Source organism: Patiria miniata, unplaced genomic scaffold (assembly GCF_015706575.1).
Source record: "Patiria miniata isolate m_02_andy unplaced genomic scaffold, ASM1570657v1 HiC_scaffold_19, whole genome shotgun sequence".
NCBI lineage: Eukaryota > Metazoa > Echinodermata > Asteroidea > Valvatida > Asterinidae > Patiria > Patiria miniata.
The window spans coordinates 4,376,244-4,400,931 of NW_024037057.1; the positions used below are offsets into that span (position 1 = coordinate 4,376,244).

The 24,688-nt window shown below is 42.7% G+C and overlaps 1 protein-coding gene, 1 long non-coding RNA gene and 1 pseudogene across 2 annotated transcripts; all 3 read right to left on the reverse strand.

Annotated features, from left to right (window-relative positions):
* Window positions 1-2,243: 2,243 nt before the first annotated feature.
* LOC119726042 lies at window positions 2,244-9,089 on the reverse strand (annotated as a pseudogene).
* A 7,886-nt stretch (window positions 9,090-16,975) lies between these two features.
* LOC119726043 (putative mediator of RNA polymerase II transcription subunit 26) lies at window positions 16,976-22,224 on the reverse strand. Its single transcript, XM_038197659.1, has 5 exons — window positions 22,194-22,224; window positions 19,990-21,915; window positions 19,173-19,256; window positions 18,407-18,575; window positions 16,976-17,033 (listed from the first exon to the last, which is right to left on the reverse strand). The coding sequence occupies exons 1-5, from the start codon at window positions 22,222-22,224 to the stop codon at window positions 16,976-16,978; spliced, it is 2,268 nt and encodes a 755-aa protein (XP_038053587.1).
* A 40-nt stretch (window positions 22,225-22,264) lies between these two features.
* Window positions 22,265-23,240, reverse strand: LOC119725247. Its single transcript, XR_005270697.1, has 3 exons — window positions 23,146-23,240; window positions 22,729-22,906; window positions 22,265-22,358 (listed from the first exon to the last, which is right to left on the reverse strand). It is a non-coding gene; the product is annotated as an uncharacterized LOC119725247 (long non-coding RNA).
* Window positions 23,241-24,688: the final 1,448 nt, after the last annotated feature.

Consider the following 24,688-nt stretch of genomic DNA (forward strand, 5'->3'; position numbering starts at 1 on the left):
CGCCCCATAAGTAAACACAATGTTAATATTAACTGCAATACTCCAGATGCGCGTGTTTTCGTTTTGGTAATGAACCCTGGCAAGGTAGCACATACTACACCTGATCTGGTCTTGTTTCAACTGGTTTGTACTTGACGAGGCAGGACACCAGATCCTGTTTTTATCTTTGGGGGTTTTCCAAACTAAAAAAAAAATAAAATTGGCATTGTGAGAACACACATATGCTGCTTTATACATGGACGACAACCAATACAGCCAAGTATTCCCAGACACTATACAGCGACATGTATTGGTGGAACAAAGTCGGGAGAGCAGTTTATTAAATGTAAATTCAAAGAGGAATAACCAAAAAAAAAAAAACCAACCCTGTGTATCAGGTAAAACGTTTGGAAGACCGCAATGGCATTAACAAAGTCAAAACGACTGTGTCAGCAGGCCCGTGCTATATACAGTTGAAAATGATCACAGGTGAAATAATATAAAATCAACGATTTCAAAGAAACATATTTTCTATCTTTTTTGAAATGTTTATTACATGTAGTGATATCAGTGGTATATTCAGGGGGCCATCTTGATTACGTCATATATACACTGTCTTTTGCGGCATCTTAGTGTTTACCAGTTGATGGTGAAGAAAGGCGTAAAGATTCAATCACACTCACAGACGAAAAGAAAATGAGCTAGAACTCGTCCTCGCACTGGCCTTAAATGTCCTACTGCGATGGATTGTATGTAAATCAGCTCTACGCCCAACAAGTAAACACAATGTTAATATTAACTGCCATACTCCCGATGCGCATATGTTCGTTTGGTTATGAACCCTGGCAAATCAGCTATACGCCGCATAAGTAAACACAGTGTTAATATTAACTGCCATACTCCAGATGCGCTAACGTTCGTTTTGGTAATCAACCCTGGCAAGGTAGCACAGACTACACCTGATCTGGTCTTGTTTCAACTGGTTTGTACATGACGAGGCAGGACACCAGATCCTGCTTTTATCTTTGGGGGTTTTCCAAACTACGAATGTGTCTTCAGCTGCGGCTTCGTCTCTGACTTGAGCATTATTTTTTGGAGTTTATAATGTCAAAACTAGAATATTGGCTTCGCAGTACAAGATTTAATGTTGCTGAAGCAGGGCAAGGGCCCGGATTGAGCCGGATTGCCCTAAGTCAGGGGCCTCAAACTCTCCCGAAGCCAAAACAGAACCGAAGCCGTGCACTGGAAACCCATGATTATTTGACTTTATCTAGCAAGGTGCATATATATATATATATAAGTGCCGTAAACACTGCAGTATTGGACTTTTGGACCTTTGCGTGAATGATAAGTGGCCATGAAAAATAGAGTTGGCATTGTGAGAACACACATATGCTACTTTATATATGGACGACAACCAATACAGCCAAGTATTCCCAGACACTATACAGCGACATGTATTGGTGGAACAAAGTCGGGAGAGCAGTGTATTAAATAAAAAAATCAAAGAGGAATAACCTAAATAAAAACAACAACCCTGTGTATCAGGTAAAACGTTTGGAAGACCGCAAAGGCATTAACAAAGTCAAAACGACTGTGTCAGCAGGCCCGTGCTATATACAGTGGAAAATTATCATAGGTGAAATAATATAAAATCAACGATTTCAAAGAAACATATTTTCTATCGTTGTTTTATATTTATTACATGTAGTGAAATAAGTGGTATATTCAGGGAGCAATAAACTTACAGTCGGTCATCTTGATTATGTCATATGTACATGTTACCCCAAAGGAAAATCAAAATTTCACAACTGCCAATAATAGTAATCCTCTACCCACACTAACGTCGAAGAGGGGGGGGGGGTCCAAAAGCATCCTTCATGAACAGCGCCTCCAATTCTCAGATGTTTTCACCACCGGTCTTACCACCCCCATTTTAATTTTGCGCCGGATAAGTATTTTTATGAACGACAAAAAAAATATTTAAAAATTGGGGACCCTTTTGAAGAAACAAAAGTTCCAATTCTGCTCCCCTCCCAAACGCAAAACCTGGGGCGATTTCAAGAAATGCTAAGAGGCGTCTTAGGAACAGTCACTCGTCTTAAATCGCCACTTGTCCAAGTATCAATTGTACAAAATTAAAATGTGTTCAATGCATCATAACTTTTTTTGGCAACACGGACGTGACGGCCAGACGGAATTGTGGGGTGAGGACATTGTGTTCCCTTTATCCCTTTTTCTAAAGATTCTCTTCTGGGGTGACGTTTTCCCATTGTTAAAATAGTGGGGTGATGTGTCCTGAAAGGAACATCACCCCACAAGTGGGGTATGGTCAGAACGGTCTGACTTGTCTTAATATATCGATCATATGGTTGTCTTATCTCCAGACTTGTCCCAAGTCTTGGTTTATTTTATCGCCGTATGCCCTAAGATGAGTCGTAAGATAGGAATAATCTCGCTCTAGCTGTGCGAGTGGACAAACAACGCTGATTGAGTGTTAAGAATGAATAAAATGCAAAGCTCATTGACTGTGCCCAAGCACCAGGCAAGGTTGACCAACTCTGAGTTTCTGAACTCACATGAAACAAGCATTTACGTTGCCTTAATAGAGTTGTATTATGTTGATTTACAGTGTGTCTGCACATGCGAGATGCTATTGTATAATTATAGGGGCAGGGAATATAAGGCGTGACCCTGGGTGGGCCCTACTGCTCCACATGTGGGTGGAGCAAGGCGGCCTAGAAGCTCTGCGCGTTAAGATTGTTAACCGTGCACTAGTTATGAGTGCGTAACTCAGAATTGGGCCAAGTTATGAGTGCGTTTACTGACAAACCACTTGTAACTCAGACTTGGGCCAAGTCTAACCGTTGAGTGGGTGCTGTTGCACGGAGCTCATAGTCGTCTGCCGAACTTGGTTGTATTCGGGTGTCTGCAATGAACAGCGCCACGAGTGTCGGACAGTGCTCATAGTTAGTTTCTGTGTTAACACCTGTCCGTGACATTGTAGGGCCCATGTCGTATCTTATCTATCATCCTCACAACAGACGATGCATTGTCTGATGAATTCTGGGGAAGCTCCTGTTAATGATGGCGTTCTTGGAAAATGTCTTTGGAAGCCAGACGCCCGTCTCGGCCAAACAGATTCCGGAGGTCGTGTGTCTTCTCTGCGAATTTTCATTTGCGATCTCTGGGGAAAAAAAGGAAAGACAGATGAAAAAAAGCAGACATGGATCCAATTATTATTATCGCAGGAATTAAATTAGATTGGAGATTCGCCGTGTTCGTCCATGCACAGATGGGGTGTGAACCCCCCCACAAAAATCGATGTTGTCGGCCGCATTGTCCTCCTGTCGGGAAAAGTAATGCGTCCGTCGGCAAATTTGCAGGGATGACCCATTGTCTGATCTAATGCCCATGACTGTCCGCTTTGAACAGCGCACCCTATAGGATCAGGAAGACACTTTTCGATTTTAAAGAGGCCAGGGTGACTGGGTGAAAAATCCTTTGTACCTTTCAACAGGCATGTCTTGTCGGCAAATTTGTAGTCACCCCCCCCCCCTCCCAATTTGCTCTTTTCACACTTCCGCCATGGGCATGCAGAGCCTCGATCTGGCAACTTTACACAATAAATATAGCCGGTTTAGTTATTCTCGTGTCGGGGTTCATCTCACTGAACCGGCTATTTTTATTGTGTAAAGTTGCCCAGATCCAGGCTGTGAATACCCAATGGCTGAGTTTGAAAAAAGTGGTATAGCGACGTCCTCCTGAAAGTTGCTCTATGTTGCAATGGAGTGGAGGCCTCATTTCGACTATGGCGATGGGCGTCAAGATTGCTTTCAGGGATGATAATGTTTTGAGGGATTTGATAACTAACAAAACTGTGAACAGAAATTTGTGAAAGTGGATGAATCGAACTTGAATTTGATGAATGCATTGATCACTTGTGAGAGTAATTTTTTTTTTGTTTAAGAGGAAGATTTATTGTGTGTGCCTCGGGGAATTATGGTGTGCTCGTAGCCCAGGTTGGACGCCCAGACTTCATTGCATTCTCCCTCCGTACGTAGTGCAGTAGGGGAGTCCACCTGGGCTAGCTCTGTTCCCCTAGTAAGAAAAGAAAGGATATACTGCTCACGGTTAAAAATGTAAGCGCGAGTATACATAATTGATAAAGAGCGTCCCAGTATAATGTGGTGTCCACCCCCCCCCTCCTTTCGAATGTCCACGGCCGGGCAAATTCGGGCGTTTCATGTGCCACCAAGAATTTGCCACGGAGAGTTCATTTTTCATAGTGCATTGTGAGAGATGGTCGACAAATTCGCAGCGCGGGACATTTGAAATTGTTCCGGTCAGTAGTTTCGTAAGCGTATGATTCGACTATAAATTTGGCTTTTACTTTTCTTTGTAACAATATGGTGTTTTTGTAAGGCGGCAGAACGCTATACCCGACTTTATAACCACTTAGCTAAAGTTGTTTAATGACTCAAAAATGGGCCTGGTTTTGTCGACCGTAATTTGAAAAACTGACTCTCCATGGCAAACTCTTACTGGCGCTCTGTATTGTGAATCGCCAAAATTGTAGGATTTGGGTCATCTCCCCCCCCCCCCCCCCCCCCACTCGCCAGCACGGATTTACAACACTGGCCGTCATTGCACTCGCATAGTCACGATTCTAATCATGCCACGGCTGGCGTAAATGTGACATTGTATTATAATGGCATCATTCCCTAGACTTAGCGTAAGTACAAGAAAATATGCATTTTCCCAAGCTAGCTAAAGGAGCTGAATGAGAATCAGACAAACAATATTCCCTCGTTAATATTTTGTAAACGGGTCAGTATAGTTTGATATACCGGGGGGGGGGGTATATCAAAATACAATATAATGAGGTGGTGGAAACTTGCTAGAATTTCACTCAATCAGCGCGATATGTCAGTGCCGGCCGAAAGACGCGCGACGCGAAACAATTGATGAGACAGAATAAGGACGAGCTTGGTATATAAAGGTTAATTGCTCGCACTGACTCTGAATGGTCAACTGCTTCGTACATAAGAATGATTGTTGAAAAGAATTACGTAACAACATTCATGTGTATAGCGCTATGCTGGTGCGTCTTTCGTGCAGCTATGAAACACAAAGTAACTCCCCCACTGCGGAACTAAAGATTATGCTTTAAACGCAAAGAGAAAAGCACTTACTGAAACAGCCTACTTGTTAAGCTGTCTGACAGCGGACTCAGGGTTAGGGGTTCGAATCCGCTTGGTGTCAATTTTTCGGTTTTTAATGTCCGCGGTTTTGTCATTTAAGAGTATTAATTTCCCGTCGTCATTTACCAACAGCAGTTAGCTCGTTCGGTCGGTAAGCTGACTCACAAGTTGGGACTGTCTGCGAAGTCCAGGTTGGCGTCTGCGTATAGGTACGGGGTTCTTTTGCTGACTCGGCAGCAAGGCTTAGGGTGCCACCTCGTTTCCTCCCTTTATGGTGCCTGACTTTTGAGTTACATGGATGGACAGGGAAGGAGGTGTGGTGGGCCGGGTACCGAGTCCCGGAAGAGTTCTATATGGAAGTCGGTAAGGGGCTCATTGAGTTAGGGTCATAAGTCCGACTCCTGAAAACTTGGCCATCGCCACATAACTTTTTGTTTTATTTTATTTCTTTCCTATCGGAGGACAAATGCAAGAATGATTATGTTTTTATATTGAAAGCTTGTACTGGAAATCGTTTGAAATTAATTTTTAAAATTGCTCGAAAATACAAAATTCAATCCAGCTATGTTTTTTTCTTTATTTTCTTGTCGCAAAACTGCATGTACATGCTCAGTACGTTTGCGCAAACCTTGTTCAGGCCTGTTTCCTAATCCCAGACTGCGAGGGGGGGGGGGTTGTTCTATAAATCCTATATTGTGGAATTTTGTATATGCGAGCGCGAAGCCCTGAAGGCTTGGGTTACGGAAACGCTTAAGAGCCCCTGGAAATTTTTGGATTGCAGATGCTCTGTGGCGCAAATATCAAAAATGTAGCGTGACTCTCTATCGAAATATGCCTGCCCTCGTTATTTTGAGTCGTCACTAGTAAGAATCAGCTCAATTCGTAACTGTGCGAGCGAGCACGTGCTTGTGTTTTGCACAGCTGTAGCTGTCAACCCCCATAATTATATGAAGCGACTTCGTGCGGCAGCTTGTGCCGACATGACAATCTGTTGCCATGGGTTTCATAACCTGATTTTAGCTACGCAGAGTTTTTGAGCAGCGGTGTTTATTATTTACATTCTCCACTTTGTTCTTATTCCCTCTTCCTTTCCCCTTCCTTCTCCATTCTTCGGAACACTGGGGCCTAGGGCCTACGAAACACTTAATCCGGGCCTGGCTACCGTGCACTTGCCCTCCGCAAGTCAAAAAGCGCAGGGGAGGGGGTACCCATCTTCCAAATGGGGGCGGTCTTCAAAACTGACCATTACTATGCATACTACATATTACATGGACATTATCAAGGCGCATTGTTATGGTTGTTGAGCGGGTTTTCTTAGGTGGGATTGATGTTAGAAGAACTCTATAAACAATTATTTAAATCATTGCTGACAAAAAAATGTCAACAAAATCCGCCAGCGGGGGCAAAGTGTCCCCTGCCCCCCCCCCCCCCCCCTCGCTGGATTCACCACTGGTGCGAATACTTTTCAACTACATTGGTGTGATTGGCAGAGACACCCAATGTGAAATTGAAGACCTTCCGAAGGGATAAAAACACCTGAAGTGGCGTTGTGAACGAGATCTCGCTTACGACTGCAATGATGATGATGATGAATAAAACAAAGGTTCTACTGCTCACGGTGACCGAGTGCTGGTTTGCCGATGTCACGGAGGGCTTCATCCAGCTCGCTGAGCGCTAGACTCTCCTTGGCCTCGCTGTCCAACCATCGCTCCAGGTCCAGCACACATCGCCCCGTGATGTCCCGGGTGCGCTGGAGACGACTCCTCGCTGGCAGTGACTGCCGACGCTCGTAAAGAAAGAAAAACAGTTTCCGACATTCTGTCAAAGATTTGGCAGTAATTACAAATTGGTTTGAAAAGCACCATTGAAAGCAGGCAAACGCATTTCTGAATGGGTCCAATGCTGACTTAAAAAGAAAAAAAAAACACACGCATTATTGTTCCGTTACTTTGGGGACTACACACGTGTTGTCAAATGGAAATATGGGGACCGAAGACGCTATGGGGTAACCGAAAGTCCCCATAACTTGGTCTTCATTGCCTTATCAATAAAAGACCTCTCCACGATCCGATGACGGCCCGCTTACCAGCACGCACACACCTTACCCAGGCAAAGAAGTGGGGTACTTCCTTTATTCGTGTACTAAAATTTTGCAATGTCGCTCACTAATTTCAAAATGCTCTTATTTTTACCAGAATTAATTTCCTTGGCTGAAATTCGGACTTTATATCCCTTTTTTAAAACTCGTCCATTTGCGACACATCAACCCACCTTGGAAATTCCTAGTTTTCTGAGTAAAATCCATATATCTATTTCGTGAAAAACTTGTGGGGTACCACTGTAGTACCCCACAAGGTCACAAATGGACTTGTGGGGTACCTCCCATCGTTCCGGTATCCCAAAAGGCAGTGTTAATACACGTACACGTCTCTAGCACACTTGGGGTTTATGGGGTACCACTTTTGTTCGACCCTAATTTCCTTCTTTTGTTTCCTTTGTTCCCTTAGAAATCTCAAAAAAAACATAGCGTTATGGATATGGGGTACTTCCATTTCTAAGGACAGACTTGCGGGGTACCATTGTCCCTATTGTTGCCCCTTGTTCCCGGTACCCCATAAGTGCCAATGTGTAAGAGTACTTGCACGTTCGTTTATGGTGTAAATCAAGGATATTCTTTTGTTCCTTTTCCCTTTTTTTCTTTGTTTGTACCCTAACTTTTTCGCAACAGCTGTTTTTGGTTTTACATAGGCGTAGCCAGCGGTGGGGGGGGGGCATTTATACCCCCCAACAATATTTTGCGAAGACTGCCCTTTTCCATTCAAATGCATTTTTTTTCACAACCGCTTTACCCCACCCCCCCCCCAATAATGTGTAAAGAGTGCCCTTTTTTTTAAGAAGTGCCCCTTTTTACTGAACAAGGAGGGGGAGGTAAGGGGGGTATTCACCCCCAAATGTTTTGTAAAGACTGCCCTTTTTCCATTCAAATGCCTTTCTTTACCACCGCTTACCCCCCCCCCCCTCAATAATTTGTGAAGAGTGTCCTCTTTTTTGAGAAGTGCCTTTTTCCTAAACAAGTGCCCTTTTTATAAAGAAGTGGTGCCCTTTTTTAAGGCATATTTCGTTTTGGGTGCCTTTTTTTTTATTTCACACCTGTCTTTCCCTGATCCTGTTCTCTACATTTACGTGTTAGGCTGTTCTCTACAAGCTTCGGTTTATATGAAAAGCCCCATACTCTTCACCCTAATTTAATATATTTATTTGTTGTATTACATTGTTGTATGATCATTTACTTCAACCATACAATTACCTTCTGTTTATTTGAAAACTTAGTTTGACTTATTTGTGGAAAGTATGGAAATAAATGTTGCCTTTGAATTTAAAATTCAATATTGTCCGTTAGTGTACATAATCGTCAGTTTTGAACAGCGCCCTCATCGACGGATGTGCAAGTGCCCTTTTCAAAATATTTTTAGGCTACCCCCAAATAAAAATGACCGTGCTACGCCACTGTTTTGTACACTTTTTCTAATCGAGGTCGTCCTCAATTTGGTATCTATCCTCGATTCACCGATGATGTTGCACGTGTGTGTCCCCGATTTACACCTAGCCCAGGTTGGACTCCGTTGTAATGCAATGAAGACGTCGTCCAACCTGGGCTAGATTTACACCCATTGATTTCCATTAGTATTATTATTATGGAGATCAATGTTTACACCATAAACAAACACAAAACAACTGACCTTCATCAGATAACTCACTCTACAAGATGTTCAACTCATTGTCATTGATTACACTGGCAGACCAGATCGCAGAAAAGATGATGACAATGCTTTTGAGAAGCATTCCAAGATGGCATTCCTTCGGTCTCAGTTGCCTCTTCGATCTTCGCATTAAGATGCTTTTCATTGTGTCTTTTAAGTTGAAACCAGTCATTTCACCAGCTTCAGTGCATCTCTTAGTTTAAACTTTTTGACTCGACTGCGTGAGCGAACGTATAACGCCCGCGCAGAGCGCATTCGACACCAAACGCGCAGAGACGATCACGCGCGTGGCAACCCTGAGCTCCATATTCAAGTCAGATATATGGTCTGTATCAAATCATATAATATTTTGGTAGCTTGGTGTATTCATGATTTTGCAGACCGACGGAGTGGGGGGGGGGAGGCATGCGGGAGCGTTGTATACAGTTTGACTGATTTCAGTAGATCCATCATCCGAGGGTATGATCGGATGGAGGCCGTAGCCACTTTTCCAAAGGAAAAGGAAGCCTTGTCCCAACTTCGAGAGGCTGGTCGAGGGGGCCCTGAAAGAACAGTTGATGCCGGGGGGGGGGGGGGGCTACTTATTGCGGCAGTGCGCAGAGAATTACGTAGGTTAGTGGTCGATCACCCCAAACAATCTTTCTTTGAAATTAATAACCTTGCCCTCAAGCTGTTCCAAGATGTGAATAAGCCCTCTGTGAATAGATTTGGGCATGAGCAGGTTTAGTCTGTAGAGTCTGGTAAATATCACCTTAACAAGGTGGTAGCCAAGGATTCGATTACCATAAAGGTACTTAATATCTTGGTTGAAAGCCAAAAGGCCCTCACTTCCATGTTGGACAAATTGATACAGCGGCAAGCTGTCATGTTGCAACAACATGCGGCAACGGTCGACCGCCTTAACCGTCTGACTATACAGTTATTGAGAAGAAACCAGGGCGGATGCCCAGGTCAGACAAGTGGTGTACTTTCTGCAATCGCGCAGGTCATGCATTTTGTTTTTAACCAGAAATCAACACAACAAATACTTTCTTACAAAAGGTTCAAACAGCCCCACTTCATCAACCAAACACTGTATAAATTAGCAAGATGACAACAGTGGATACAAAATATTTATTACATCTTTATTTCGTACCTCAAACATATGTCCGTCAACTGATTGAAAGATAATTAAACCTGTTGTTACAATAACTCCTGCACCGACACTCACTCTCGGGAGATAACAAGTTAGACGTGAACAAACATTCCTATAAAATTAAAATAAACTGTATTTAATGATTTTCAGTATTAAACTGGATTGATCCTTTTACACTTTGCTATTCGTGTCCGATATAAGGGGGAAAATAACAAATTTTTCCCACAATTAAAATCTATTACAACAATTAATCAGACCTGTCAAAAATACCTGTCCAATGTTTCTCGTCAATACATGTTACCGGTACTTAAACTCGATAAACCCAGTATTTCATAGTTATAACACTAAGTGCAAATATTCTCCATGTATCACACAGCATCTAACCTTGCTGAGCCATGTTGGATGATCTACAGACTCATCAATCATGACTCAACTTTCACTTGGTTTGTGCTTCTTATTTAGTTATCATCATCATTCGTCCCCTGAATAACTTTGAATATGGATCGAGTTAAGCGATTGATAAAACAAATATTAAAACCTAGTGTGAGTGAAAATATGATCACTATCATACAAGTCATGTGTTAAATATAATGTCATGTTCAAACGTGTAAAAGTAGCAAGGCTTATAAAAAAAAACTGTTACCATACATAAAGACACAGTGTTTTTGTTTTAATCAGTTTCCAAGAAAGCATATCTTTCAACTCTGACACAGCTTTCTTGAAATCTTTGTAGAACTTCATGACTTGTAACAGTTTAAACAAATCAATGTCAAGTTCTCTTCAATATCGATTTCTCACAAAACCTGGTGTTAACCCAACAAAATCTGACTTGTTCTGAAGTGAAAATAAGACAATCCAGTGACATAAGATGCACTTACACAACACAATTGGTTACTTTCACAGTAAGTGTGGAACTCTAACAGTAAATGTTTCAGAAAACAAATTTGGAATCATCAATATTAAATATCTGATATAAGTATTATATTATATAACTTATGAAGTGAAGCCACAGGTAAACATGACATGCGCAGTTATCGCAGTTACCAAAAGGACTGGCTTCAATTTTGGTGTACTGTCCAAGGGAGTTTAATACATTTAATACCGACCGTATTAATCAGGCGGCTTCTGTCCAATAAATAAATACACACATTGAATGGTATGTAAACTTTTCAATCCCAGAGACTTTTCTCAGTTTTGTTAGAATCAGTTGCATACAAAAATTAATGTTTGTGATAAACTCGTGTGGCACAATATGAAAGGTAAAAATATGTACACTTCAAACTTGCAGTTCGATTTCTCATAAAAAAAATGGGTAACACAAAGATATGTACAAGTTATAAACAGCATGAACCATTATCAGGAAAATCTTGAGCTTCGTTACTGATTCCATGTCATACTCTCATTGCGACACAGATTAATATTCTAATATATTCCATACTGAGTGAAATAGTTACCAGAGTTGCAAAAAGTCAGCGGCGACATGACCCGGTGATTAGACACACATGGATATACATTTATTCAGCTGAAAGTATTTCTATTAGGCTCTTCACCAACAAGGCTTTGCCCATTCAAACAGCGGAAGTCTCTTTCACTGTTACTGGTATTTTATTTATTTTTTTTGAAAAAAAAAAATGCTTCATCCATAGATGACAGGTTTCAATATTTTGACTCATGAAGTTGAATGTTGCTATGATGATTCAGTAACTACATGATAAACTCTGAACAATTTTCAATGATCCGATGCAACAACTATTTCCAAAATTCTACAAATCATTGAAAAATAAGGACAAGCGCTTTCAGATTAGCGTGAATTTCATTAAAGCGTATTTTTATATCAATAAGAATACCCGCTTTATATTTTACCTATTACTTATTGTGAGATATTGGGTAGCTTGATTTCGAAAGAATATTGCGTCATTTCTCAGCTTGTTTCCAAAATGACTGGATCCAATAGAGTGCTTCGTTTCCTGGGATTGTTTGATCGATTCAAGTGACTCATCGTTTCCGTGACTATGACTCCAACTGGATTACGTGTGACTCGGGACCCTACTCGTGACTTGCAGCCTGACTCGATCCAGGTGATTCGTGAATTGACCCAGGCATCGATTCAAGTGACTCCTATCTGTGACTATGACTCCAACTAGATTACGTGGGACTTGGGGTTTACTTGAATTACAGACGTGAGTTCGAGACTGACTCGAAGCAAATGACGTTTAAATTGCATCATATACTCGTGCGCATTCATCTTATAGGTTATTTGGGCATGCACATAACAGATCTCAGCGCAGATATACATTGGACATCTAGTCATCTTCAGAAGACTCAAAATCAACTCCACTTCCCCATGCCTCAGATATATGCTTCTTATCTTCTTTTGTCAGTGCACATCCGCCCAATTTCAGGCTACTTACATGTTTCATCTGATTCAGGCAGCGAGCCCATGTTTGTGCAAAGCCTCTCAAAGAATCATTTCCCACAAGGCTGAGGGATTCTACGGTTGGCATTCTACTTACTGCTGCAGCAATGTGTTCAATGTCAGTGCTCCGCAATGAGCATTTAATTAAATTCAGCTCCCGAAGTTCTGTCATGTTTTGTAAGGGTGGGGTCCATATTTCTGCGGAACCACCTAACCCAACAACGTCACAAAGGATCAACCTGACCAAATCTCTCCGATTACTGAATGACTGTAAAATATCCGACATACCCTTGCCCGTTAATACTGAGAGACTCTGAATGCTCAGTTGTATGCCATTAACGCATGGCTCAACACCACACTCCTCATCGGACCCATCGGGACTGTAAATGCCATAATTTCTCATCAAACGATGAGAAACGCTGATGTCAATCATCCTCTGAAAACTAGCTGGCCACGTTCTTACGATACGACTCAAGTCCCAATTTCTTGAAAGGTTGAGATCGGTCAAGTTCGGCATCTCCCCAACAGATGAAGCTATATGTGAAAGTTCTTGTTCATATATGGCACATTTCGATAAATTGAGTGATTTCAGGTAAATCATCTTCCGCAAACCAGCCGCCCACGTCTTGGCGTTACCACCCAATTCCTCATTGTGTGAAAGGTTAAGATCGGCCAAGTTCGGCATCTCCCCAACTGTTGATGCAATGTGTGATAGATCTTGTCCATTTATGTCGCATTTCCATAAATCGAGTGATTTCAGGTGAATCATTTTCAGCAAAGAAGCCGCCCACGTTCCTGCGTGACCACCCAATCCCTCATTGCCTGAAAGGCCAAGATGGGCCAAGTTGGGCATGTCCCCAACTGATGATGCAATATGTGATAGATCTTGTCCGTTTATGACGCATTTCCATAAAGCGAGTGATTTCAGGTGAATCATCTTCTTCAAACAAGCCGCCCACGTTCCTGCGTGACCACCCAAACCCTTATTGAATGAAAGGCCAAGATGGGCCAAGTTGGGCATGTCCTTAACTGATGATGCAATGTGTGATACATCTTGTTCATTTATCTTGCAATACCATAATTTGAGTGATTTCAGGTGAATCATCTTCTGCAAACAAGCCGCCCACGTTCCTGCGTGACCACCCAAGTTCGAATTCTTTGAAATGTTGAGATCGGTCAGGTTTGGCATTTGACGTAATGATGCAACAAGGTGTTCGATGTCAGTGCTTTGCAGTGAGCAATCACTTAACTCTAACTCTTGAAGTTCCGTCAGGTTTTGCAAGAGTGGGGTCCAGATACATGCAGAACCACCCAGACCACAAATGCCATGAATAGTCAATCCGACTAAATCGCTCCGATTATTGAATGGCTGCAGTACAATCGCCAAATCCTTGACAGTGAGTGAGAACCTCTTGATTCTCAACGCTATGCCATTACTCCATGACTGTACACGCCACACTTCAGAGTAACTACTGAAATCACAATCCACCAGATTCCACATGCGACTTGCTGATTCAGCGATATGTTTCAAATCGCGACTGTAAATGTTACAGTGTTTCATATCAAGCTTCTTTAAGTGAATCATCGACTGCAAACTAGTCGCCCACGTTTCAGCGTTACCACCCAATTCCATATTGCGTGAGAGGTTAAAATCGGCTAAGTTGGGCATCTTTCCAACCGATGATGCAATATGTGGTATATCTTGTCCATTGACGCCACATTCCGATAAATCGAGTGATTTCAGGTGAATCATCGTCTGCAAACAAGCCGCCCACGTTCCTGCGTGACCACCCAAGTTCGAATTCTCCGAAATGTTGAGATCGGTCAGGTTTGGCATTTGACGTAATGATGCAGCAAGGTGTTCAATGTCAGCGTATTGCAGTGCGCAATCACTTAACTCTAACTCCTGAAGTTCCGTCAGGTTTTGCAAGAGTGGGGTCCAGATACCTGCAGAACCACCCAGACCACAAATGCCATGAATAGTCAATCCGACTAAGTCGCTCCGATTATTGAATGGCTGCAGTACATCCGCCAAATCCTTGCCAGTAAGTGAGAACCTCTTGATGCTCAACTCTATGCCATTACCCAGTAACTGTACACGCCACTCCCCAGGGTAACTACTGAAATCACAATCCATCAGATTCCGCATGCGACATGCTGATTCAGCGATATATTTCAAATCGCGACTGAAAATGCTACAGTGTTTCATGTCAAGCTTCTTTAAGTGAATCATCGACTGCAAACTATTCGCCCACGTTTCAGCGTTACCACCAAATTCCATATTGCGTGAGAGGTTAAGATCGGCTAAGTTCGGCATGTCCCCAACTGATGATGCAATATGTGATAGATCGTGTACATTTAGGTAGCATTTCCATAAATCGAGTGATTGCAGGTGAATCATCTTCTGCAAACAAGCCGCCCACGTTCCTGCGTGACCACCCAATCCCTTATTACCTGAAAGGCTTAGGTGGGCTAAGTTGGGCATGTCCCCAACTGATGATGCAATATGTGGTACATCTTGTTCATTTATACCGCATTTCCCTAAATAGAGTGATTTCAGGTGAATCATGTTCTGCAAACAAGCCGCCCACGTTCCTGCGTGACCACCCAAGTTCGAATTCTTTGAAATGTTGAGATCGGTCAGGTTTGGCGTTTGACGTAATGATGCAGCAAGGTGTTCAATGTCAGTGCTTTGCAGTGAGCAATCACTTAACTCTAACTCCTTAAGTTCCGTCAGGTTTTGCAAGAGTGGGGTCCAGATACATGCAGAACCACCCAGACCACAAATGTCACGAATAGTCAAACTGACTAAATCGCTCCGATTATTGAATGGCTGCAGTACATCCGCCAAATCCTTGACAATGAGTGAGAACCCCTTGATACTCAACGCTATGCCATTACTCCATGAAAGTACACCCCACACTTCAGGGTAACTACCGAAATCACAATCCACCAGATTCCGCATGCGACTTACTGATTCAGCGATATATTTCAAATCGCGACTGTAAATGCTACACTGTTTCATGTCAAGCTTCTTTAAGTGAATCATCGACTGCAAACTAGTCGCCCACGTTCCTGCGTGACCACCCAAGTTCGAATTCTCTGAAATGTTGAGATCGGCCAAGTTTGGCATTTGACGTAATGATGCAGCAAGGTGTTCAATGTCAGTGTTTTGCAGTGAGCAATCACTTAACTCTAACTCCTGAAGTTCCGTCAGGTTTTGCAAGAGTGGGGTCCAGATACATGCAGAACCACCCAGACCACAAATGCCATGAATAGTCAATCTGACTAAATCGCTCCGATTATTGAATGGCTGCAGTACATCGGCCAAATCCTTGACAATGAGTGAGAACCCCTTGATACTCAACTCTATGCCATTACCCCATAACAGTACACACCAAACTTCAGGGTAACTACTGAAATCACAATCCACCAGATTCCGCATGCGACTTACTGATTCAGCAATATATTTCAAATCGCGACTGTAAATGCTACAGTAATTCATGTCAAGCTTCTTTAAGTGAATCATCGACTGCAAACTAGTCGCCCACGTTCCTGCGTGACCACCCAAGTTCGAATTCTTTGAAATGTTGAGATCGATCAGGTTTGGCATTTGACGTAATGATGCAGCAAGGTGTTCAATGTCAGAGCTTTGCAGTGAGCAATCACTTAACTCTAACTCCTTAAGTTCCGTCAGGTTTTGCAAGAGTGGGTCCAGATACATGCAGAACCATCCAGACCACAAATGCCATGAATAGTCAATCCGACTAAATCGCTGCGATTATTGAATGGCTGCAGTACATCCGCCAAATCATTGGCAGTGAGTGAGAACCCCTGAAGGCTCAACTCTATGCCATTACTCCATGACTGTACACGCCACACTTTAAAGTAACTACTGAAATCACAATCCACCAGATTCCGCATGCGACTTGCTGATTCAGCGATATATTTCAAATCGCGACTGTAAATGCTACAGTGTTTCATGTCAAGCTTCTTTAAGTGAATCATCGACTGCAAACTAGTCGCCCACGTTTCAGCGTTACCACCCAATCCCTCATTCCATGGAAATCCAAGATGGGCCAAGTTGGGCATGTCCCCAACTGATGATGCAATATGTGATAGATCTTGTTCATTTATGTCGCATTTCCATAAATCGAGTGATTTCAGGTGAATCATCTTCCGCAAACAAGCCGCCCACGTTCCTGCGTGACCACCCAATCCCTCATTGCCTGCAAGGCTAAGATGGGCCAAGTTGGGCATGTCCCCTACTGATGATGCAATATGTGATAGATCTTGTTCATTGATGTCGCATTCCCGTAAATCGAGTGATTTCAGGTGAATCATCGTCTGCAAACAAGCCGCCCACGTTCCTGCGTGACCACCCAAGTTCGAATTCTCCGAAATGTTGAGATCGGTCAGGTTTGGCATTTGACGTAATGATGCAGCAAGGTGTTCAATGTCAGCGCATTGCAGTGCGCAATCACTTAACTCTAACTCCTGAAGTTCCGTCAGGTTTTGCAAGAGTGGGGTCCAGATACCTGCAGAACCACCCAGACCACAAATGCCATGAATAGTCAATCCGACTAAATCGCTCCGCTTATTGAATGACTGCAGTACATCCGCGAAATCCTTGACAGTGAGTGTTAACCCCTTGATGATCAACGTTATGCCATTTCCCATTGACTGTACCCGCCACTCCTCAAAGAAACTACCGAAATCACAATCCACCAGATTCCGCATGCGACTTACTGATTCAGCGATATATTTCAAATCGCGACTGTTAATGCTACAGTGTTTCATGTCAAGCTTCTTTAAGTGAATCATCGACTGCAAACTAGCTGCCCACGTTCCTACGTTACCACCCAATCCCTTATTGCCTGAAAGACCAAGATCGGCCAAGTTTGGCATATTCCCAACCGATGATGCAATGTCTACTGCATCACGCGAGTCTAAGCAACATTCATTCAAACGAAGTGTCGCGAGGTTTTTCATCCCTCGCAAGTGGACCGCCCAGTCTTTGGCTGAGCCGCCCAAATTATTTCCTCCAAGGTTTATTTCAATCAAGTTACCTCCATTACGAAATGATGACAAAAGTTTGTTAGCACTGCTACCAGTTAGTGCGCATTCTTCGAAATGCAAAACGCGCACGTTTCTCATTGGGATCAAATGCGAAGCTACGACTTCACTCAACCTTGAGAGGTTACACGCCTCTAAGTGAATTTCACTTACTTTATCGAAGTAATCTACTTCCGATAACTCTGTCTGCTCGGCAACATGCTGCAGCAACCACACAAACGAGTTTACGCTGTCGTTGCCACTTAACTCTATGCCTCCAGTCAAAAAAGACTCAATGAAATCAACTGATAACAAATCTCTTGCTTGACTTTCAAAGTAGCAATTTAAGCCCAATTCCTTCATATCCTTATACAGATTCCCGCTATCGATATCCTTATCATGCAGCATTCGCAGTACATGCCGTGTGCAATGCTCATTGTCGCCACAGCAGAAGCGCATCAAGTACTCAAAATTCATAGGATCTCCAAGTTTATCAAGAATCTTCTGAAATGTCCCGTCTCCTTTGCTTAAAAGACACTGAAAGTACATAGCTGCGCAATACTCTTGAAGTGTCTTATGAATGAACTGCACGTTATTGTGCGTTTCAAGCCAATTCATGACCCGCTGGCTAGTGAGAATACCCGCTTGTTTTGCTTTATCAAGTGCACTCTTCTCAAACTCTTCCTCTTGAAATGATAGTCTTTGCTCTGGGGAAACAAGCCCTTTGAATGCAGTTTTGCCGATTGCAATTAGTACTTTCGATATTGCTTCTTCTGATATTTCAGGCATTTTTCTTCGAAACATGTATCCAATTGCCTGACTGAACAATCTCGATAAAGTTTCGGGTAGCTTTGACTTTTCCCTCCATAATAAGCACATCAGCAGAAGAAACATGGGACTTTTTGACAAATCAGACAGCACATCTGATGACTGAATCCTGTCAAGAAGTCCCTCAGCAATATCAAGCTTTTTAGAGAAAAACCTTCTCACATACTGCCCAATATCTTCCTTCCTCAATCCCAAAACTTTCACATGGGTGAATGGTTTGGAAATGAGTGATTTGCTTGCCAATTTAGCAAAGTGTGAGGTGCGTGTTGTTACAAGTACAAAACATTCTTTGCCAAATTTTCGATTGAGCATTCTTAGAATGGACCCAAATTTCTCTGGTTCCAGGCTAGTTGTCCCGAATTCATCAAAACCATCTATCAGAATGAGCACACTACTACCATTGTCTTTGATAAATGCTTCCAAATCACGCTTGTTAACCTTTGTGTCATCTGATAAAAGTTGGTCAAACACTGAATCAACAAGATTCGACTTTTGTTCGAGAGCGGACATTTTTAATACAAACACAAGTGGAAACTCTCCAAGTGCAACACCTGTAGCCCAGTCGTATGCCATTTTGTCAATAATGGTTGACTTCCCCATCCCAGCTGACCCACACAAAATGGCGCGTTTAATCACATTCCCGTCTTTAGTTTTAACGAGAAAAATGTCCCCATACTCTTTAACAAACCCCTCTATGTCATCCTGGTCACCCTGTCCGAATTGTAACTCTGTATATATGTCCCTAATATGTTTCATGTCGTCATCGACCCAGGGTATTAACTGAACGTAACTACCTGTGGCAGTATACCGGTCTTTCAATTCGCTCCTGCACTGACTAGCAGAATCACTCGGACTGGATTTAGCTCTTCCCATCTCGGCTATTAAAAGAAAAGATGCAACATTACTTGTGTATCTTGCAGCGGCACCGGCGTAACAAAAATAAATGATGCACTTAAATCCAGCGTCCCCACCCCTCCGTTATTAAACCAGAATTCCTTTGAAGCAACTGTATACAATCGATAATCTGTAAGTGTCGATAATGTAAGGACCGGGAACAAGTCTACTTGTTGCCCAAAATAGAATTAAAGTAGTTGTTGGAGTACAGTGGCGTAGCATCTGGGGTGGGTAAGGTGGTTATTACTGCCCCTGGAGAGTTTTAAGAATTTTTTGTCCACGAGTTGTCTTTATATTTATCGTCCCATGAACGCAGCACTTGTGCCAGCACGAAGAACACCGACTATTAAATTGCCCAATAGTTCCCATGGTCGTCCGCTTTGCACATGGCCCCAATAGGAAATGGTGTCCAGTCCCCCTCCCCCCATTCTTTTATTTTATTTTACGGAGGTCGGGTTACCAAGGAAAAGAACAATGTGCCCTTTGTGTACGTCTACAATGCCACCCCCCCCCCCAATCAAAATGACCTTGCTACGCACATTTTTTTGTCTTTTAATTATAGCATTTGAAAAAATATCTATAGCATTTTAGTGGAGAAACAGCGAACATTTGTTGGGCACGGACAGTATATCTTGAAAACAATTTTCGACTTTATGATAGAGGAAAACAGTGAAAATAGCAAGCGAGAGAAGATACGACATATTGGACTCTATTTACCTGGACTGCTTTCAGGCATAGCCACGTTCTGAATGATGGTGAAAGTAGGATCATTAACAGGTCCCAGGAAGGTCGGTTTATTTGCACCGCCAATATGCATGGAATCCACTGAAACGTGTTGCACTTGCACAGGTCCACATCTGAGTACAGCAGCTGATGGGGATGAGGCTCCTAGTTGGAGTCCTACAGGTGCGATGTCTTGAACTGAACTTGGACTCTGCATTAACTGTCCGACTTGTGATGTCGTTTCTCTGACCAATGTCTCTTGTATCTCTGAAGGCTTTCTTGGTGCAACATCCACTTGCCCATGACTTGGATTTTGGTGTGTTAACCTTTTCAGTCCATAATCCTCGGATGATTGCACCCTCTCTTTCTGAATACTCGGCTCTGTACCGCCTGCCTCTCGCTGGTTTTGTATCTGTCCCTCAGATGGTGTAGTTCCTTTGAGCTGGCGTTGTTCTTTAGCCTCTCTCACTTCTTCCTTTGGTTCAGGTTTGGCTTCATGACCGAATTCCTCCCGACTCAGTCTCTGGTCCCCAATTGATGTAGTCCCCTTCTGCTTGCTCTGTTCTTTAACCCCTTCCACAAAAACGTCTTGTTGAAGTTTATCTCGATGAACAACATACTCCTGTTTCGGACAAAGTCCATCAGATGATGAAGTCCCTTCCTGCGTTTTCCGCTCTTTGTGAAACCCAGCCCTTTGGATGTCTGCCTGCCTACTGTGTTTATCCCCCATCTGCTCTTGTCCTAATTTTTGCTCTCTTGCCTTCTTCCTTTTCGGCAATAATGAGAGAACAGACCTTTTAAAACGATTTTTAAATGAGGGTGATTGGGATGAAACATTTGGGGAATTTTGTTCTCCGGCACCTGCAACCTGATTCTGTACCTCAACTGTGTCTCGATGACCAACCTCCTCCTGACTCGGTCTCTGTTCCTCATCATGTCTTTGAAGATGGTCTTGTTCCTCGTGTCCCGGTCTCTGTCGATTACATGTTGTACTCCCTTTCTGCCTGCTCTCCTCTTTCTCTTGTACCTCTGATTGAGGTTTGTCTGGATGACCAACTTCCTCCTGACTCGCTCTCTGTTCCTCATCATGTCTCTGAAGAGGATCTTGTTCCTCATGTTCCGGTCTCTGTACCTCAGATGTTGTACTCGTTGTCTGCCTGCTCTCCTCTTTAACTTTTACCTCTGATTGAAGTTTTTCTCGATGACCAACTTCCTCCTCACTCGGTCTCGGTTCCTCATCTGATGGTCTGATATGCTTCTGTATGCCCTGCTCTTCAACAGCTCCTGTTTCATGTCTGTGAAGTCGGCCGTGTACCTTGTGTCTCGGTCTCTGCTCCTCAGATGCTGTACTCCCTTTCTGCTTGCTCTCCTCTTCCACTTGTATCTCTGATTGAGGTTCGTCGCGATGAACAACTTTCTCCTGTCCTGGTCTCTGGTCCTCCGATGATATAAACCCTTTCTGCTTGCTTTGTTCTTTGGCCCCTCCCACTTGAACCTCTTGCTTAGGTTTGTCTCTGTGACCGACCATATGTCTAGGTCCCTGGTCTTCAGATGACGTAGCCACCTTTTGCTTGCTCTGTTCTTTAGCCCCTTCCAATTGTACCTCTAGATGAGGCTGGTCTCGATGACCAAGTTGTTTCATCCTCTGTTGCTCATCTGATGGAATCATTAAGACCAAATCGGCACGCCCGATTGAATTTAATGCATCTCGCAAACGTTGGAATCCTTCCTCTCGATTTGTTTGCTTTCTCCACCAAGAAAGTAGCATCTGTAGGCTCCTTTCTTTGTTGTCTTGGGAGTTGGTTTGGATTTGCTTGATTTCTGCTTCTTCAAATCCCAGTAATTTCGCCAATTCTTCCCAAGATGATTCAGTATTCGAAGCCAAGTCCCGAAAGAACTGGTCATCAACAGTTTGTTTGTCTGCGAAACAAAAAGAAACCTTTTCGTCAGTATGTAACTGACAGCATCAGTGTCAATGAGTGTTTCTCTTTTGAGAATAACATCGGAGGTGGCTCAACACAATTTAAACTACAAGTACATGCTTTTCACCAGACTCACAAAACAGCAGAATGCAAGAGCATGGATCCTGACAATTTGATATACCAGTGCAAAGGCTTTCGCTAAAGTTGCTTAGGTCGTTCATTTTTGTGACATGAATATAGATACTGAGGTTGATGTGGTATCCCGTCCTAAATTACGAGGGAATAACGCCCTCAGGTTTATCACCATCTCGAAAGGGTATATTTTTTTCACAAGCATATACCTTTTAGTCCACCACCCAGTAGGCCATCAGTGCACAGACGGAGTGAGATGTTCTCGTCCTGATGAATTCCACAGTCGTGAAGTGTCAGCAAATTATGCAGCTGGAAAAAAAATAAATAACATCCTGATGTTACACACAGTGCACTCTCTGAACGATGCCAGTTGGGTGGATGTGATTACAGAACCTGGCTAAACAAAAGTTGTAAAATTAACTTTCATCCGTGTGCAATGAAATCATGTGAGACTTAATCGGTGGGGCTATATATATAATCGTTGTTAATCTATGACTTGAGTGCTTAAGTGCAACTGCACCGACATCAGAAGCAGCACTGGTTTAATATGCACGAATAATGTAATGAGAATCAGAAGAGGTTGGCACTAAAACTCACAATGCATAGTCTTTACTTCGATGGAATGTAGATTAGGAAATTTACAACACGGTTACTTTGTAAAATACAGAGCTATTTTTACCTCAAAGTTACGAAAGTTTCTTCGGATGAACAGTCGCTGTTGTTGAGGCTGCACACCAATTTTCTCACTTATTATCACTTTTAAGATCAAGACAGGTGTCTCTGGATCCACTTGCAAACACATTATCTTTGGTTTTTGTGAACGACGACTTTGGATGAAGACTTGCACATATCTGCGACTGTCAAAAAAGCAGTACTGCATGCTAAGGGTCTCTCAATAGTTTGAATTGACATATTAAATGAATAAAGGTAAAGACCATCAACTTTCACTGTAAGCACTCTCTTTGCTATTTTTAAACTGAGGAAATTTTGTTTTTCAAGGGAGTTAAATTGTCAAAAAAAAAACCGAAATTTGATGCCTATGTAATTCTTCAAACACGAGGTGCAATACGTGTGCCAGCGTTTAATCGTCTTTTACCTGATTAGCTGAGGTTTGTCTTGATCGCCAACTTGTTCCTTTTTCAGTTTCTTTTCCTCGGTTGATGCCGCCCCGTTTTGTTTGCTTTCCTCGTCTACTCCTACATCTTGACGCCTGTTTGGCTTGGCTCCAGCTGCTTCGTCTCTTGATTTGCGCGTTACTGATGTAAAAAGAAAAATAGAGCGATCATATTTTAAACTATCTCTACTGTTTTGGTGGTTTGTTTTCTAAAATTAACAATTAGGTATTTTTAGTTGCTTATTTGTTTAAAGAGTCCGAAGTGAGAGCAGGGTACCATATATTTTTTTTATCCTTAAATTATAGTGTCTAATGTAAAGTTTCATCTCTAATCACTCCTTAAATGTTATCTGCTTGTTTTGCATTTTAGCTCACCCGGTACATTTTGGGCAAAACCAGTCAGCCCGATGGCCTCCATTGCTCGTCTCAGCTTCTGAGCTGCGTCTTCGTGATCTGTCGTCTTTTCCCACCAAGTGAGTAGCATGTGACGGCTCCCTCCAGTGCTGCCTTCGTTGGTGGTTTGGATGTCTGCAATTTCCGCTTCTTCATATCCTAGGTGTTTGGCAAGTTCCTTCCACGATGATTCGATTTTTGAGGACAAGTCCCTGAGGTACTCATCGGCAATGCTGGCTTCGTCTGTCAAAAGAAAGAGTAACGTCAGTGAGACATTTTCAAATACGACCGCCACGGTTTTATGAGTTATCAACAACAGGTTCAACAAGAAGAGACTCTTGGTCTGAATGTTGAATTTTCTGCATTTACCGACAGTCCAACTCCCAGCTCCGATGAAGGCCTTGTCAGGCCCAAAATTTAGCGACAAAAAATCTTGGTGAGCACTGCTTGAACTTATTTTCATCATATATTTTCAACTTGAGATTTTTTTTTATTACTAGGACATTTACTCGTACCCTCTACCATTTACCTTTTAGTACATCGTCGTCATGTGTGTCATTTAAGGATAGACTAAGAGAGATGAGTTTATCCTCGTCAACGCCATTCTCCTCAAGTGTGAGCAAGTCACAGAGCTAATAAAGTAAATCATGTAAAAAAGTAAATTACACAATCAGAAGAGAAAGTGAGAACATTTTAGTTGTGCATTGTTTAAACAGCCATCAAATTACGTTCTTCAAGCCTAGTAGGAAGGAATGGATACTGATTTTCAGGGACGGCGGAACAAGCGGGGAGGGGGTGGCGGGGGAACTCCCCCCCCCCCCCCAAGATTTACCCAAGTGCGGACATAAATGTACCCCTTCGTGATGCCCCCAGTTGGAAATGTATATTCCCACAAGCGAACATTAGATTTGGATATATTTGAAATTGATACCGACCTGGACGTTTTCCCTGATGTACAGACGCTGATGTCGTGCCTCCACACCGATCTTCTTCTGGATTGTTTTTTTGAGAGATGAGACGGATGTCTCAGGATGGAGTTCGAAATAAAGTGTCTTGGATCTATGCGAGGAGGGAGTCCGGACAAAGACCTGCAGTTTCTGTTTTACGTCTTTGGTGTTACTGTGAAAATAGG

Coding starts and splice junctions, on each gene's coding strand:
- LOC119726043 (XM_038197659.1), bottom strand. CDS start 22,224: ATGGTGATAAACCTGAGGGCGTTATTCCCTC. Junction 21,916..22,193: donor CCTGAGGGCGTTATTCCCTC/GTAATTTAGGAC, acceptor TTTGTTTCGCAG/ACAAACAAACTGTTGATGAC. Junction 17,034..18,406: donor TGCTTATTATGGAGGGAAAA/GTCAAAGCTACC, acceptor GTGGTTCTGCAG/GTATCTGGACCCCACTCTTG.